At 48.1% G+C, this 16,214-nt stretch overlaps 1 protein-coding gene across 1 annotated transcript in view; it reads left to right on the plus strand.

Annotated features, from left to right (window-relative positions):
- Positions 1-16,214, plus strand: part of IFT122 (intraflagellar transport 122) — a gene marked incomplete at both ends in the record, with an annotated part of 79,502 nt that overhangs the window by 2,749 nt on the left and 60,539 nt on the right. Inside the window, 3 exons of the mRNA XM_080718168.1 lie at positions 11,108-11,174; positions 12,462-12,546; positions 14,988-15,066. Of these exons, the coding sequence (XP_080574294.1) occupies positions 11,108-11,174; positions 12,462-12,546; positions 14,988-15,066 (231 nt within the window). The remainder of the gene's footprint in view (positions 1-11,107; positions 11,175-12,461; positions 12,547-14,987; positions 15,067-16,214) is intronic.

A 16,214-nucleotide genomic window follows, 5' to 3' on the forward strand; every position in this document is an offset into this window, starting at 1 on the left:
CAAAAGCACAGTTTGCCAGGGTGGTAGAGCCAGCCTTCAAGCTCTCCGCCACTAATATTGATACCCCCTCCATTACAAAGTTGGGGAACACAAATGCCTGTAGGAGTTAGGCAGATACCATAAATGAATATGCTTATTTTCATCTTGTGTGTGTGTGTGTGTGGTACTAGATTGAGTCCAGAGGCATTCTACCTCCTAGCTACAACCCCTTCCCCCCACTTTTTGTGGAACTGAGGATTGAACTCAGGGGCATTCTACCTCTGAGCTACACCCCCAGCCTTTATTTATTTATTTATTTATTTATTTATTTATTTATTTATTTATTTATTTATTTATTTATTGGTACTAGGGATGGAACCCAGAGGCATTCTACCTCTGAGCTGCACCCCCAGCCCTAATTTTTAGTCTTTTTATTTTTGAAACTCTCAGTGAGTTGTGAAGTAGCTTAGGCAGTCCGCAAACCGTGATCCTCTGGTCTCAGCCTCCCGAATGCTGGGATTACAAGTGTACGCCACCATGCCTGGCCTCTGATTTTATTTTTTAATGTTGAAACAGGGTCTTGCTAAGTTGTTGAGACTGGCCTCAGACTTGTGATCCTTCTGTCTCAGCCTCCCAAGTATTGGGATTACAAGTGTGTGCCACCACTCCCAGCTTTCCGGCCCTATTTATTAATTTATGTATTCATTGTGGTCCTGGGGATTGAACCCAGATACACTCTACCTCCAAGCTACATCCCCAGCCCTATTTTTTATTCTTTGTTTTGAAACAGGGTCTCACTAAATTGTGGAGTGCCTCACTAAGTAGTTGAAGCTGGCCATGAACCTGCAATGCTCCTGTCTCAGCCTCCCAAGTCCTGGGATAACAGGTGTGTGACAACACACCTGCCTATTTGCATCTTAAATACAAGGAAGTATTTCTTTTTTCTAGGAATAGTGTTCTACTTGAAACGTAACCATACCAGTATACCTTTCATTTCTCTTTTAATTTTTTTGTGTATGTGATACTGGGGATGGAACTCAGGGGGCATTGCACCTTCAAACTACACTCCCAACCCTATTTTTTTTTTTAAGTTTTTTTTCCCCCCCGGGTCTAGGAATGGAACCCAGGGGCATTCAACCATTGAGCTCACCCCCCCCCCCGCCGCCCTATTATTTATTTATTTATTTTATTTTTATTTTTTTGGTGGTACTGGGGTTCCTGGAAGCCCTTCTACCTCTGGGCTATACTCCCAGGCCTATTTTTACATTTTTATTTGGAAACAGGGTCTCCTAAGCCAGCGTGCGCGGCTGGCTTCGAACCTGCGCGATCCTCCTGTCCTCCTGTCTCTGCCTCCCAAGCGCGGGGATTACAAGTGTGCGCCACCACGCCAGCCCTATTTTTTATTTTTTATTTTGAAACAGGGTCTCACTAAGTTGTGGAGGGCCTCACTAAGTAGCTGAGGCTGTCTGCAAACTGTGATCCTCCTGTCTGAGCCTCCCGAATGCTGGGATTACAAGTGTACACCACCACGCCCGGCCTCTTTTTTAGTTTTTGAAACAGGGTCTCCCTGAGTAGCAAAGGGCCTCACTAAGTAGCTGAGGCTGTCTGAGAACCACAGTCCTCCAGTCTCCACCTTCTGAATGCTGGGATCACAGCGTGCGCCACCACTCCTGGCCTACTTTAAATTTTTTATTTTAAGTTTTGCAGAACTGAGGATTTAGCTCAGGGTCTCCCACATGCTCGGTAAGTACTCTACCTTATATCACATCCTTGGTTCTTTAAAAGAAAAAAAATTATGCCGGGCGTGGTGGCACATGCTTGTAATCCCAGCGCTTGGGAGGCTGAGACAGGAGGATCGCGCAGGTTCGAAGCCAGCCTCAGCTAGTTAGTGAGGCCCTCTGCAACTTGGTGAGACCCTGTTACAAAATAAAGAATACAAAATATGGCAGGGGGTGTAGCTTGGAGGTAGAATGCCCTTGGGTTCCATCCCTAGGCCACAATAAATAAATAATAAATAAATAAATAAATATTAAAAAACAAAAAATAAAAAGACTAAAAACTAGGGCTGGGGGGGGGGTGTTGCTCAGAGGTAGAATGCCCCTGGGTTCCATCCCCAGTACCGCAAAAAAAAAAAAAAAAGTTTGACCACCTTCCTTAGTCTCCCACGTAGCTGGGATTACAGGCATGTGCCACCATACCTGGCTTAATTTTTAAAATTTTTTGCAGTGCTGGGAACTGAACCCAGGGTTTTGTGCGTGCCTGGCAAATATGCTAACACTGGACTACACTCCCAGCACTCAGGTTTTTTTTTTCTTTTTTGCAGAACTGGTGATTGAAACTATGGACATTCTACCTCTGAGCTATACCCCTAGCCCTATTTTTTATTCTTTATTTTGAAACACGGTCTCAGTAAGTTGTGGGGAGCCTCACTGAGTAGCTGAGGCTGGCTGCAAACCTGCCATCTTCCTGTCTCAGCTTCCCAAGTACTGGGATTACATGTGCCACTGTGGCCGGCCCCAGCACTCATTTCTGCTGTACATCTATAAGCTCAGTTCTTGGGAAGTAAGATGGGTGGATTGAAGGTTCCAGGACAACTTTAGTAGTAGTGAGACTCTTCTACCTGGCCGAGACCACGGGGACATAGCTCAGATGTAGAATGCCTCTGGGTTCCATTTCAGTACCACAAAAAACAAAACAACAACAAAAAAAACACTAAATAAAAAAGAAAATTCTTGCCAGGTACTCTGGTGCAAACCTATAGTTCCTTGTTTGGGGGCACACACTTGTAATTCTAGTACTTGGAAGGCTGAGGCAGGAGAATCTTGGGTTCCTGGCCAGGCTCAGCTACTCAGTAAGGTCATCTACAACTTAGTGATACCATATTTCAAAATAAAGAATAAATAGGCACGGTGGTGCTATAATCCCAGCATTTGGGAGGCTGAGACAGGAGGATCCGGGTTTGCAGACGGCCTCAGCTACTTAGTGAGGCCCTTTGCAACTCAGTGAGACCTGGTTTCAAAATAAAGAATAAAAAATAGGGTGGAAGTATAGCTCCGAAGTAGAATGCCTCTGGGTCCAATCTCCAGCGCACCCCCCCCCCAAAAAAAAATGGACTGGGAATGTAGCTCAGTGGTAATGTGACCCTGGGTTCAGTTCCCAGTATCCCTTCCCACACACACAGACAAATATTTTTACTTTCACTCTGCTACAGAAGTGTCCAAAGCACAAGCTAGTGATGACTGGCAGTTGAACATTTGTCAGCGAGTTCTAGGGGTGCCATGGACCATGGCAAACTGGAGAGCTTGCGCTTGGCTCGAAATGGGCAGCTGCTGTTCCGCTCCTGCCAGTTGCCACCGTGAAGAAGCTGGGCCTCCTGTACTCAGATCTTCTTATTTCTACCAGAAGCTTAGAATCTGGGTTTTTAATGTGAAATGTCCTAATTTTTAAATGTTGGCACCTAATAGGAAAAGACAAAGTAAAACACCATGTGGGCCAAACCAAACATTTGCTGGCCAACTGCAGCCTGATCCGCTCTGTTTTCTACCCTGGGTACTGGATCGCGTTCATTCCTCTCTTATGCCACTTGGAGTCTGTCGCGATCAAGAGTTGTTTCTAATCTGTTTATCTCAGGGTCCAGAAGCCCTTGAAAAGCAGTGGCAGTGTCTTAATTCATCTCCAGATGATTGTCCTGCTTGGTGGATAGATGTATCCACGAGAAATGGACAAGTGGGAGCGAGCGTGATGGATGAAGATGGGTTATCTGGGTTGGGCCCATTACAGGTTTGAAGTGACCTATCAGAGGTACAGTGGTTCTCTAGGCCAGCAGTCCTGATGGCAGCTAGGCCTACCAACCGAGAGTCCAGAACAAAACAAAAAACTGTTGAAAGTAGACAGTAGAACTAAAAGATCCCAGATGTCAGAAATTCACCCTCTCCAGTGGAGCCAGCTCTTCTCTTTGCCTGCCCTTTGCTTCCAGGCCGGCCTTCACATAGGAGCAGCGCGCTCTCTCAAGACCTGCTCCTGTTCCTCCACTTCTCCAGAGCTCAGTGTGACTCCTAACCATCTTCAGATGTCAAGGCGTGTGTTCCACTAGGTGGTCCTGTCCTCCTGACCCTCTTCCCTCCACACATTGCTAACATTTACATTTATGCTCAGGAGTTCAGCCAAGAACTTCATTTTCTACCTAAAGATCCTTCCCAAGTGCTTTCTTCCTCTCTCTTCTCTGAGCTAGCTCTCTCTCTCTCATCTCTTTTAGTACTGGGGAGGGAGCACAGGGGCATTCTACCTCCAAGCTACACACCAGCCCTATTTTTTATTCTTTATTTCAAAACAGGGTCTTACTAAGTCGTGGAGGGCCTCACAGGTTGTGAGGCTGGCTGTGAACCTGCGATCCTCCTGTCTCAGTACTGGGATTACAGGTTGCCCGGCTTTATTTTCGTCCCCACTGTGGTCTTTATTCTGCCACCTGCCTTCTAAGCAGGCTAGCTTTCACTCACTCTGCCTTCACACCAGCGAGTTTACTGAGTGCTTGTTGTAGGCCAGATGTGTTTGTGTTTATTGTCTTATTTAATCTCTACAACAGTCTGTGATGCTGGAATTGTCACCTTAGTTACAAATGCAGGAATAGCGATTTAATGAAGTGGCATACTTAGCCTTGATGACCAAGCAAGGAAGTTGGGCTGGGTCAGATTGTGCAGGCTTTGGAGAGGCACCTCGGGGCTTCGCTTTGCAGTGGGCTGGGTGTAAGTGTGGGCAGAGGATAATTTGCAGGGCTCGCCCTCTGTCTCTCTGCAGTGGAATCTGGGGAGGTCTCTCTCGACCGTTTCTCTTTTTCATTAAGGGAACAGGTGGGGAGAGAGCCAGCCTGTAGCAGAGCAGACTGCCTGTGTACCGGTGAGCTCCCAGCCCCGGAGTGTCCGAAGCTGGATGGATATCTAGAGGGAATTCTTGGCCTGGTGGGGGTGTCAGACTACACGGCAAAGTCTAGAGTCCTTCCCAACTGGGCTTCTGTGATCTCATGGAGTAATTGAAGTGCAAGGGATTTAAGGTAAAATCATGTTAGTCTGTCAGATGTGTTCATTATGTTTCTAGGACAGTGCCAAAATATAAATATAAAGTGTGAAACTAATGTACACTATAAAACATGGTCAGCCAGGCATAGTGGCACATGCCTGTGATCCCAGTACTTGGGAAACTGAGAAAGGGGGGGTCACGGGTCCAAGGGCAGCCTCAGCAACTTAATGAAGTTCCTCAGCAGTATAACAAGACTCTGTTTCAAAATAAAAAATAAAATAGGACTAGGGGTGTAGCTTGGAGGAGGTAGAATGCCTCTGGGGTCGATCTTCAGTATAAAAACAAACAAACAAACAAACATGGTCACTGATGTTGCATATTAGTATAAAGAAACAAGATGGTATCTGAAACAGTGAAAGTATAGACGACTATGTAAATGAGAGCTAAACTGTAGATTGTCAGTAAGAATTCAGATCGGGGCAAAGCGGCCATGCATATTCTAGGAAGGCAAATCAAAGAAAGTGAGTTTTCACGTCTGAAAGGAAGATAATTCAGGTTTAGCTCAACCGAGACACTAAAACTTGATCTGATAATTCAACCCAAAGTAAATCTTGTGAAGAAGAGGCCGCACAGGGATCATTTTGATGAGCTCAGGCTGTACCAGGCAGAAAGGGATGAGAGGTACAGACCCCTCTGGACGCCGATGGCCGGCATTGCACCCCGCAGGTGTCAGGGCTCTGTACAAGCCGGCGTGCCCACCCGTGAGGAGGGGGGGTTCTCACTCGCATTGCAGATGATGATGACCATGACGGAAGCTCAGATCTGGAAGGTCCCTCTACTTTTCACTCCACCCTGTTCTTAGAATGTGAAACAGCACCAGTTTGTAATCCCAGTACAGGAGGATCATGGTTTGCAGTCAGCTTCAGCTACTTAGTGAGGCCCTCTGCAACTTAGTGAGACCCTGATTCAAAATAAAGAGTAAAGCCGGGCATGGTGGTGCATGCTTGTAAGTCCCTGCGCTTGGGAGGCGGAGACAGGAGGATCGTGCTGGTTCGGAGCCAGCCTTGCTGGCTTAAGAGACCCTGTTTCCAAATAAAATATAAAATAGGTCTGGGAGTGTAGCCCGGAGGTAGAAGGGCTTCCAGGAACCCCAGTACCACCAAAAAAAAAAAAAAAAAAAGTAAAACATAGGGCTGGGGGTATAGCTTGGAGGTAGAATACCCATGGTTCCATACTCAGTACTGCCAAAAAAAAAAAAAAAAAAAAAAAGACAGAAAAGAAAGAGAAAGGAAAGAAAGAAAGGAAGAAAAAAGAAAGAATCAGTCAGTCAGTCTAGGGGTAGTTCAGAGGTAGAATGCCTCTGGGTTTAATTCCCAGTATCACAGAGAGAGAGACAGAGAGAGACAGACAGCTGGGTGTGGTGGCACACGCTTATAATCCCAGTACTTGGGAGAGTGAGAAAGGAGCATCCCAGGTTCTTGGACAGCCTCCGCGACTTAGTGAAGCCCTCTGCAACTTAGTGAGGCTCTGTTTCAAAATAAAGAATAAAAAATAGGGCTGGGGGTATAGCTCAGAGGTAGAGTGCCCCAGGGTTCAACCCCCAGTAACACACACACACACACACACACACACACACACACACACACACACACGAGAGTGTAACCAACAAGGAAGGCCCAGGTCTGCTAAGCACTGTAGCAGTAGGATCCTGAGGACACATGGCCTGACTCTGCTCCTATCCAGGAGATGCCTAGCTGGAAAAGGGTGTGGCAGTTGCCTGTTTCCCAGCTTCTCTACCAGTCAGCTGTCTCCCGATGCTCTGATTTCCTCCTCCCTGAGCACGGGCCAGTGTCACCTGCCTGTCTGCTCCGTTATCAGAAGGATCAGGTGCTGTCGATCCACAGGTTCATGGTCGCTATCACCTCTCAAGTGTTGAGCAAGAGTAAGGTGTTTTTATTCAGGGAAGCCTCGGGGTCATTGGAGCCTATGATGTATGGGACCTACAAGAAGTAGGAGTCACAAAAAGGGAGTAGAAAGGTGGCAGCCAGATGCTGGGGAGGGGAGAGGGAGGGGTGGGGAGACGGGGGGTGTTGATCGAAGGCCACCAAGGCTTAGTTAGACTGGAGGAGTAAGCCTTTTGCACTGCATGGGAGCTGCAGTTAATAATAATGCATGGTTTATTTCAAAATTGATAGGCTAGATTTTTCACATTTTCACCATGAACCCATAAGTTATTGAGGTGAAGGATATGATAATTAGCTTTCTGTAATATGTACATAGATCAGAACATCACCTTGTGCCCCACAGACGTACACAATTATTATTCGTCAGTTAACACTTTACTTTCTGCATGCTACATGCTTTGAGTAGGTGATAATTTTTTCCCTTTTTGCTTTTGATAAGGCATGAGACCGTTGTTAATGATCTCATCAGCTGCGGTGTACGCTAACAGTAAGGACAGTGAAGGCTGCAGCGTAATGGCTAGAGCCTGGGCGTTAGCGCCGGCCCGCCAGGGTGCAGATCCCAGCTCCACCTCCGCTTAGCTGCAGTTGATCTTCAGGCAGCTCGTTAAACTTCACTGTGCCTTAGTTTTCTCATCTGCAAAATAGGTAGAGGGTTGCGGTGAGGTTGAGTTATGCCTGGTATATTCAGCAAAAAATGTGCTCAACAGGTTTTTGCCACTGTTACCATTAAGGCATTAACAGCAACAGATTTGACCCGCTTGGCGTAGTCTGAGAGGAAGGTAGCAGAGCACAGTGGTGGCAAGTGGGGACCCCAGAGGCAGACGCGGGGTGCATTCGGGCTTCGCCTGCTGGCCATGTGACCCTGAATGAGGTGACTGATGTCTTCAAACCACGCTGGCCCCATCTGTGGGACAGAAATGGAATACGGCTGTCCCTCCCTGCCCGTGGGATTTGTCCACACGTGCCTCAGTCCCTTCTGTAAAGTGTTGTAGTGTTTGCATAGAACCTACACCACATATTAAATCATCTCTAGATGACTTATAATCCCTAATATGTAAACATTATAGAAATAGTTGTTCTACTGTATTGTTTAGAGAATAATGATTTTTTTTTTTTTTTTTTGGTGGTACTGGGGTTCCTGGAAGCCCTTCTACCTCCGGGCTACACTCCCAGACCTATTTTCTATTTCTGAAACAGGGTCTCTTACGCCAGCGCGGCTGGCTTCGAACCTGCACGATCCTCCTGTCTCCGACTCCCAAGCGCGGGGATTACAAGCGTGCGCCACCACGCCCGGTGAGAATAATGATTTAAAAAGCCTGTACATGTTCACTATAGCCACAGTTATTTTCTGCATTTTTTTTCCATACTGAGGATAGAGCCTAGGGGCATTCTACCTTCAAGTTACAACCCCAGCCCTATTTTTAAATTTTTATTTTATTTATTTATTTTTTGGTGGTACTGGGGGTGGAACCCAGAGGCTTTCTACCTCCGGGCTATACTCCCAGACCGTGTGTGTGTGTGTGTGTGTGTGTGTGTGTGTGTGTGTGTTTGAAACAGGGTCTCAATAAGTTGCTGAGGGCCTCATTCAGTAGCTCAGGCTGGCTTCGAACCTGTGCGATCCTCCTGTCTCAGCCTCCCAAGCGCGGGGATTACAAATGTGCGCCACCATGCTGGCTTTAATTTTTATTTTGAAACAGGGCCTCGCTAGGTTGATGAGAGTCTCACTACTTGCTGAGGCTGTCTTCGAACCTGTGATCCTCCTGTCTCAGCCTAAGTATTAGGATTACAGGTGTGTGCCGCCATGCCCAGCTTCTGCATATTTTTAACCAGTCTGTGGTTGGTTGCATCCACAGGTGCAGAGCCACCATTAGAGAGCTGCCTGTACTGATCTGAACCTCACAGAATTATTTTGAGGAGGAAATAAAATTGTACTTTTTTTGGTATGGTGCTCAGGATTGAATCCAGGGCCATTCTACCTCCCAGCTATGCCCCTGGCCCTATTTTTATTCTTTATTTTGAAACAAGGTCTCACTAAATTGCAGAGGGCCTCACTAAGTAGCTGAGGTTGGTTGCAAACCTGGGATCCTCTTGTCTCAGCCTCCCAAGTACTGGGATTACAGGTGTGTGCCGCCATACAGGGCTCAAAATTGTGCATTTGAAGAACCCAGCAAGCTGGGCATAGTGACACATGCTTGTAATCCCAGTACTTGGGAGGATGTGACAGGAGGATCCCAGGTTTACAACCAGCCTCAGCTACTTAGTGAGGCCTTCTGAAACTTAGACCTTGTTTCAAAATAATAAAAAATAGGGTCAGGGGTATAGCTGGGAGGTAGACTGCCCCTGGGTTCAATCCCCAGTATCGAGAGGGGAAAAAAAAAAAAAAGCCAGGCATGGTGGCACACACTTGTAATCCCCGTACTTGGGAGGCTGAGACAGGAGGATCGCGCAGGTTCGAAGGCAGCCTCAGCTGGCTTAAGAGACCCTGTTTCCAAATAAAATATAAAATAGGTCTCAGAGTGTAGCCTGGAGGTAGAAGGCCCCTGGGTTCTATCCCCAGTACCAACCAACAAACAAACAAACAAACACCAACCCAGCATAGGGCTGCCTGTGACAAAGGCTCCAAGTCCAGTCGCTGGGAGTGGGTATTTTTAGATTACTGACAAGTACCAGGATGTTAAGCGTCCACAGTAGGCTGACTGTCCTGTCTTGACACATTCTTGCCAGTTACCTGAGCAGTGAAACCCTCTGCCTGGGGCATGCAGGGATCTCTGTGCTAGGTCCCTGGCCTGGTTTCTAGCCTTAGGTCTCCCTCTCCGTCCTTAGCCAGAGGTTTCGCTCAGATGTGACTGTATTGCTTGCCGTCCTCATGTTCCTGCCTCTGCTCTTTCTCTCTTCTGTGCCTGAGAGATGTGCCTCCCCAGCCTCCTGCGCCTGTCCCAACACGCAGCCTTCGCCACACTGCCTTCTTGGTGAAGCAGCATCTCGACTTCTCACCAGATCAGAACGCCATGCCGGCCCCCTTTGAGCCCAGCAGTGCTGTGTACATCTCAGTGTATCCCCTGCAGTATTCCCATAGGACTCTGTATTTTACCTAATCTGGGGTGTGTTTGTGTGTGTGTGTGTGTGTGTGTGTGTGTGTGTGTGTGTGTGTGTGTGTTACTAAGGATTAAACCCAGGGCATTCTACCACTGAGCCTACACCCCATCCTTTTTTTTTAAAAACTTTCCATTTTGAAATGAGGTCTAGCTAGGTTGCTGAGGCTGTCCTCAAACCTGTGACCCTCTTGTCTCAGCCTCCCAGATACTGGGGTTACAGACCTGCAACACGCTGGGCCTAGGAGGTTCTTGATTATAAAATGCCATTATTTTGCATATCAAGAAGAAAGCAAAAAAAAAAAATGCTCTCAGTTAACCTGACCTGTCATCAATTATAAGACATATCCCTTTGGGTGCAGTGGTGCAAGCCTGTAATCCTAGTACCTGGGAGGTTGAGACAGGAGGACCAGAGGTTTGAGGACAGCCGAACAATGCAGGGAGACTTTCAGCACCCTAGTGAGACCCTGTTTTAAACATGAAATAGGGCTGGAGGTGGAGCTCGGAGGTCGAAAGTCCCTGTGAGTTCCATCCTTATTATCATCCCAAACCAGAAACATTTTCCAAACTCAGAGATGCTAAAATGTGAGAAAATATGGGCCTTGGGACGGATGATGTGAATGTGCTGGGTCTCCATTTCCTGTCCTACCAGATGGTAATTTCCTTGCGGGCAGGGAGGGACTGCAGCCTGCTCAGTTTACAATCCTTGGTACCTGGCACCGAAGAGGTGCTCAGTAAGTAGCCACATGGGTTTCCCAACCCTCACACTCTCCCTCTGTCTGTCTGAGCTTTATGGTATCAGTGCCCTCGCTGTCGACTCGGAGTCATTTCTGGCTTATGGCTTTGAGCAAGAGGAAACCGGGCCCAAGAGCTCATGATTGAATGGGCTGCCAAGGTGTGGTGGTTGAATGGAATTTGCAACCGAATGCAACTCCTAGCCATTATTTTTCTCTGCATACACACGCAGTTTCATAATGGAAACAAAGTCTAACTTCCTGGTCATTAGCAGACCTCATCATTTTGGTTTCTAATTGTCTTTTTGTCTTTTCTCCGATTTAGTATCTATGACCTTGCATTTAAGCCCGATGGAACTCAACTGATTCTGGCTGCAGGAAACAGATTACTGGTAGGATTTTGTCTGAGTTTCCTTTATAAGTGCTTTTTTTCCCTCCTCCCTCTTTTAAGTACTCTGAAATTTGACCCCACCCCCTCCCTTCTGAGATAAAAAAGGCTAGGGCGGAAAAACCAGTCATTACTTTTTAATAGGGAAGGAAATGGGCTATTTAAAACAGGTAAGTAAACTGCCTGTCAGATAGGAACTTGTGAACAATGCCTTCTTCGGAGTCATTCATCTTTCCCTTTTTGCTTTGAGACGCCCATGAGAGAGTCGAAGGCAGTTAATCAAAAGGCTCTGGAGCCTGGCAGGTGTCAGTTCTATTTTGTCCTCTTAAAAATCTCAAGCCACAGGCCAGAGGCGCTCCTCCCAGGAGAGTCTGGCGACCTAAACAGTCCCATATGGATGCTGTCATATTTTTCATGTTTTCAAAGGACATAAGCTCCTCTGGAACCTCTCCTGGTGTATAAAGTAATCTGCAGAGATCTTGTCCTGTTTGACCTAAAAACCTTTGTGATCTCCCTCCCTCCGCGATAGCCCGCCCGCTTCCTCTTCTCCCTTGTCTCCAGACGCGCACACTGACGAGGTCCATTCTCTGCACGGTAACTGCATAATCTAATAACCGTGGTTAAATTGTTCTGCAGACTTCTTCTCTCCAGGGTCAACAGTCCACATCCTTTCAGCTCTCCCCCATAGTTGATCTTCTGCAATATTCTGACCATTTTCAAGAGTTCTCGCCTGATTGCTCAGATGGCGTGTTTTTTACATCTCCACATATTTATACATGTTACACAGCTATAAATACCTTAAATCCACATTACAGCTGGATTCTGTAGCACTCCCTCCTTACTTACAGACTCAGGGTTCAGGGCTGCAATTTTCAAACTCTCAGTGGCAAGTATGAAACAGTTGTCAGTGATGTTGGGCTTAGGGGTCAGGGCTAGCACTGACATTTAGCCGTGAGCTGGCTTTATTTAAGTGCGCCTGCTTTAATTGGTCATTTGTCGAAATTCGTATTAATGAATGAAGTTTGTAGGGAAGTTCGGTGGAGTCTCCGACTGAGCTTTTGTTTCTCCAGGGTTCATGGTATGTTTATAAGCAAAGAATCAGAACCTCCACTTTCTGGTTTCCACATTAAGTCATTATTATTTCTGCTTTTATAGTGTGGTTTTAACTTGATACAAATTCATCATATTGACAGATGTTATGGTAGAAAAACAAGTCGCAGTGGCAACCCTGCAGAAATTCTGAGTAATAGTTACCACGTAGGTGATGGGTACTTTTGTCCTTTTCTGCCAGGTTTACGATACCTCCGATGGCACCTTGCTCCAAACCCTCAAGGGACACAAAGACATGGTGTACTGTGTGGCGTACGCAAAGGACGGTGAGAGGCCGCCCCGGGCGCCATCCCCGTAACAGCCTCATAGCAGCACTTGTGTGTGTGTGTGCAGTGCTGCGTCTGGAGCCCAGGGGCATTCTGCCTCCGAGCTACACCCCCAGCCCAACTTTTTATTTGGAAGCAGGGTCTCACTAAGTTGCTGAGAGCCTCACTAAGTAGCTGAGGCTGGCCACGAACCGCGGTCCTCCTTTCTTAGCCTCCCAAGCACTGGGACTATAAGCGTGGGCCACCCTGCCACTCTTTAATTATGGTTAAAATACAGCTTGCAGATTCAGAAGGTAGTGGAGTTGCTTAGACTTCTCTCCCGTAAGCAGTTCAACACACATTTATCGCAGGCCGTCTGTGTGCAAGGCAGGCCCCAAGGTGCCTCTGCCCTGTGGGACCTCTGTCCATGGGAGGGCCGGGTGGGGATGAGGGAAGACATCCAGGGATCAGAGGAGATGAGCAGATTGAGTGCTACCCTGGTCGGCCATAAGTGTTACAGAAGAAGAAAAGTAGGACAGGAAAAGGGAGATTGAGAGTGTCGCACCTGCAGGGACAGGTGCAGCACTGAAAAGGGTGGTGATGGTGGGCTCGTTCCATTGGGGACAGGTGGGCAAAGACTTGAAGGTCCCCGGTGGTGGGCAGTGGCGAGGAGGTCCCCACAGAGAGGGAAGAGCACTGCGAAGGCCTCCGGGGGCAGACGCTGCTGTAAATTCTAAATAAGTAGAAGCTGGTGGGTGTGTGTGTGTGTGTGTGTGTGTGTGTGTGTGTGTGTGTGTTACTGAGGACTGAACTCGGGCATTCTACCTCTGATCCACCCCCCCAGCCTATTTTATTTTTATTATTTATTTATTTATTTTTGGTGGTACTGGGGTTCCTGGAAGCCCTTCTACCTCCGAGCTACACTCCCAGACTTATTTTTATACTTTTTATTTGGAAACAGGGTCTCTTAAGCCAGTGCGGCTGGCTTCGAACCTGCGCCATCCTCCTGTCTCCGCCTCCCAAGTGCGGGGATTACAAGTGTGCGCCACCACGCCCGGCTCCTATTTTATTTTTTTATTTTCAAACAGGGTCTCTCTAAGTTGGGGAGGCCCTCGCTAAGTTGCTGAAGCTGTCCTTGAACCTGCGGCCCTCATGTCTCAGCCTCCCAAATACTGGGATTACAGATTTGTGTCACCACGCCCGGCTGATGCCAAGGTGTCTGACCTGAGCTACCGAAAGGATGCGGTTGCTTCCCACCGAGGTGGGAGGGGCTGCTGGCAGAGAAAGCGTACAGTGGAAGATCAAGAGTTCAATTTGGGACATTTGCATTTGAGAAAAACGGATGCTACCGGGGATGAGAGAACGCTGGAGCGGAGGTAGGGAGTGGGCCAGAGGCCGCGTAGCTGGAACTGAGGACGCGCTCATTTAGCCTCTACAGCAACTAGGAAGTAAATGGGATCACTGCATCCGTCCTTCAGACAGGGAGAGGCAAGCACAGAGGTATTCCGGGGCTGTTCCCAGCCATACGGCAGGTCGGGGACGTCCTAGCTCTGAGGCAGAGTCCGAGCCAGATGCAGACCTGCCGGTGTGAGGGAGGAGGGACGGAAATACAAAACGAGAGAAGTGCCTTTTACTTAGTATTTGCACCCGTGTCACACGGTGCAGCCTCAAGTCTTCTTGTTCCAGCTGCTGGGACAGTGCTGACAGATGGTTGACCCACAGGGAGCTTCTGAAGGGAGAAGACAGTGCGGTGAGAGGGCAGGGCCTGCTCAAGGTCGCCGTCTTCTCTGCCCTAAGAATGAAGTGCGAAGCCTGTACCAGGTGTACAAGCTGCTCCACACTGGCCTTGTACACGTACCTCGGACTCCTCATCCCTCACCAGAGTGGGGGAGGCTCCCTGTCGGTGGCTGTCCTGACACCCTGATCCTCCTCGGAACAGCACAGTTAATAAGGAATCGCTCGTTACGTGTTGCTTCTCCAGTCGGCTCTCTCATGAAGCCCACACAGTTTGAGAATGCCCGTTTCAGTGTCACTCTTCTTCTTGAAGCCTCTCTCTGGCTCCCCATCGCTCTGGGATAAAGGACCAGGTCTCTGCTGGGCCCTGAAGGCCCTAGGGATCACCCACTGTCCCTCTTACCCCTTGCTCCCGTGCCCAGCTAAGGAACTAGTTTTGTAGCAGATGCTGTGGCGCACACCTATAATCCCTGCTATTGGAGAAGCCGAGGCAGGAGAGTAGCAAGTTCAAAGCCAGCCTGGACAATGTAGCAAGACTGTCTCAAAATTAAAAAAAAAAAAGAGCTGGAGATGTAGCTCAGAGGTAGAACGCCCCTGAGTTCAACCCCCAGTACAGCAAAAAAGACACACACACACCAAAAAAAAAGAAACTAGTTTTCTAAGAAGTACCCCCTGGGAAATGCTGATTTGAAATAAATGTGAGACTTTTCGTTCCAAAACACTTTTAGGCAAACGCTTTGCTTCTGGGTCGGCTGACAAGAGTGTCATCATCTGGACGTCGAAGCTGGAAGGCATTCTGAAGTACACGTGAGTGGCCACTTAGGTCTGCGGTATTAGTCGGACTTGTACTGATCGAAGCAAAGGCCCCTCAGAAAAGACATAAGAAGACATTTGTTCTCTGAAATGAACTTGACATGCAGGTCCGGGGGCCCGGTGGTTGTGGGACGATCGGGTAGTGTGTGAGTACCTACGGTCCTGGCCAGCACTGGGCGGGGGGTTTTCATGTAACACAGTGTACCCAGCCTCGTATCACAGGTTGTCCCTGGCTTCCAGTGTCCCCGCTCAGGGGACGGCTGCACAGCCACCCAGTGTCAAAAGCCAGGAACGCGGGGCCCATGTGCTCCAGGCCCCCTCCCTCCAGGGCTCTGCTCATTCTCCCCACCCCACTCGCTAGGCCTTCCTTACCCTGCAGGCTCGCCGTCCCGGTGCGTCTGCAGTCTTTCAGGTCTCCGGCGGGGCATTTCTTACAGTTTTAACTTGATATTTACCCTGGTGATGGATCCGTATCCCCCAGCAGCCAGGCCGTTTTGGCTAGCTTTTGCGATCCTAGTGCCTAGCACAATGCCTGGTCCACAGTCAGTACTCCACAGTTTTCCCCTCCTTAATTGTAAAATACACACAGTGTGAAATGTGCCCTCTGAATCATATTTTAAATGTACAGTTCATTACTGTTAAGAACATTGATGCTGTTCTGCAGTCAGTATCCAGAATGCTTTCACCTTGGGAAACTTAAACCCTATGCCGAGCAACTCCCCTCTCCTCCCTTCAGCCCTGTCACCCACCGTTCAACTTTCTTGGCTTGTTTGGGGCTTTTTTTGTTGTCTTTTCTTTTTGGCACTGGCTGTGGAATGCAGAGCACTGCCCCTGCAAGGCGAGGGCTTAGCCACTGAGCTCCATCCTGGCCCTCTACTTTCTGCCTCTGAATTTGGTGGTTCTAGATTTCCGTATACGCGGAGCCATGTAGCACGTGTCCGTTGCACCTGAGTTACTCAGCACAGCGTCCTCGGGGTTCATCCACATTGTGGCATGTGTCAGGTTTCCTTCCTTTTTAAGGATGACTAATACGCCAGTGTACGTATATGCCACATTTTGTTGGCCTTTTCTTCTGTCGATGGACACTTGGAGTGCTTCCAACTCTTGCCTGTTGTGAGTCATGCTGCTCCTTTGAACATGGG

Source organism: Muscardinus avellanarius (genome assembly GCF_963383645.1).
Source record: "Muscardinus avellanarius genome assembly, chromosome: 22".
Classification (NCBI taxonomy): Eukaryota; Metazoa; Chordata; class Mammalia; order Rodentia; family Gliridae; genus Muscardinus; species Muscardinus avellanarius.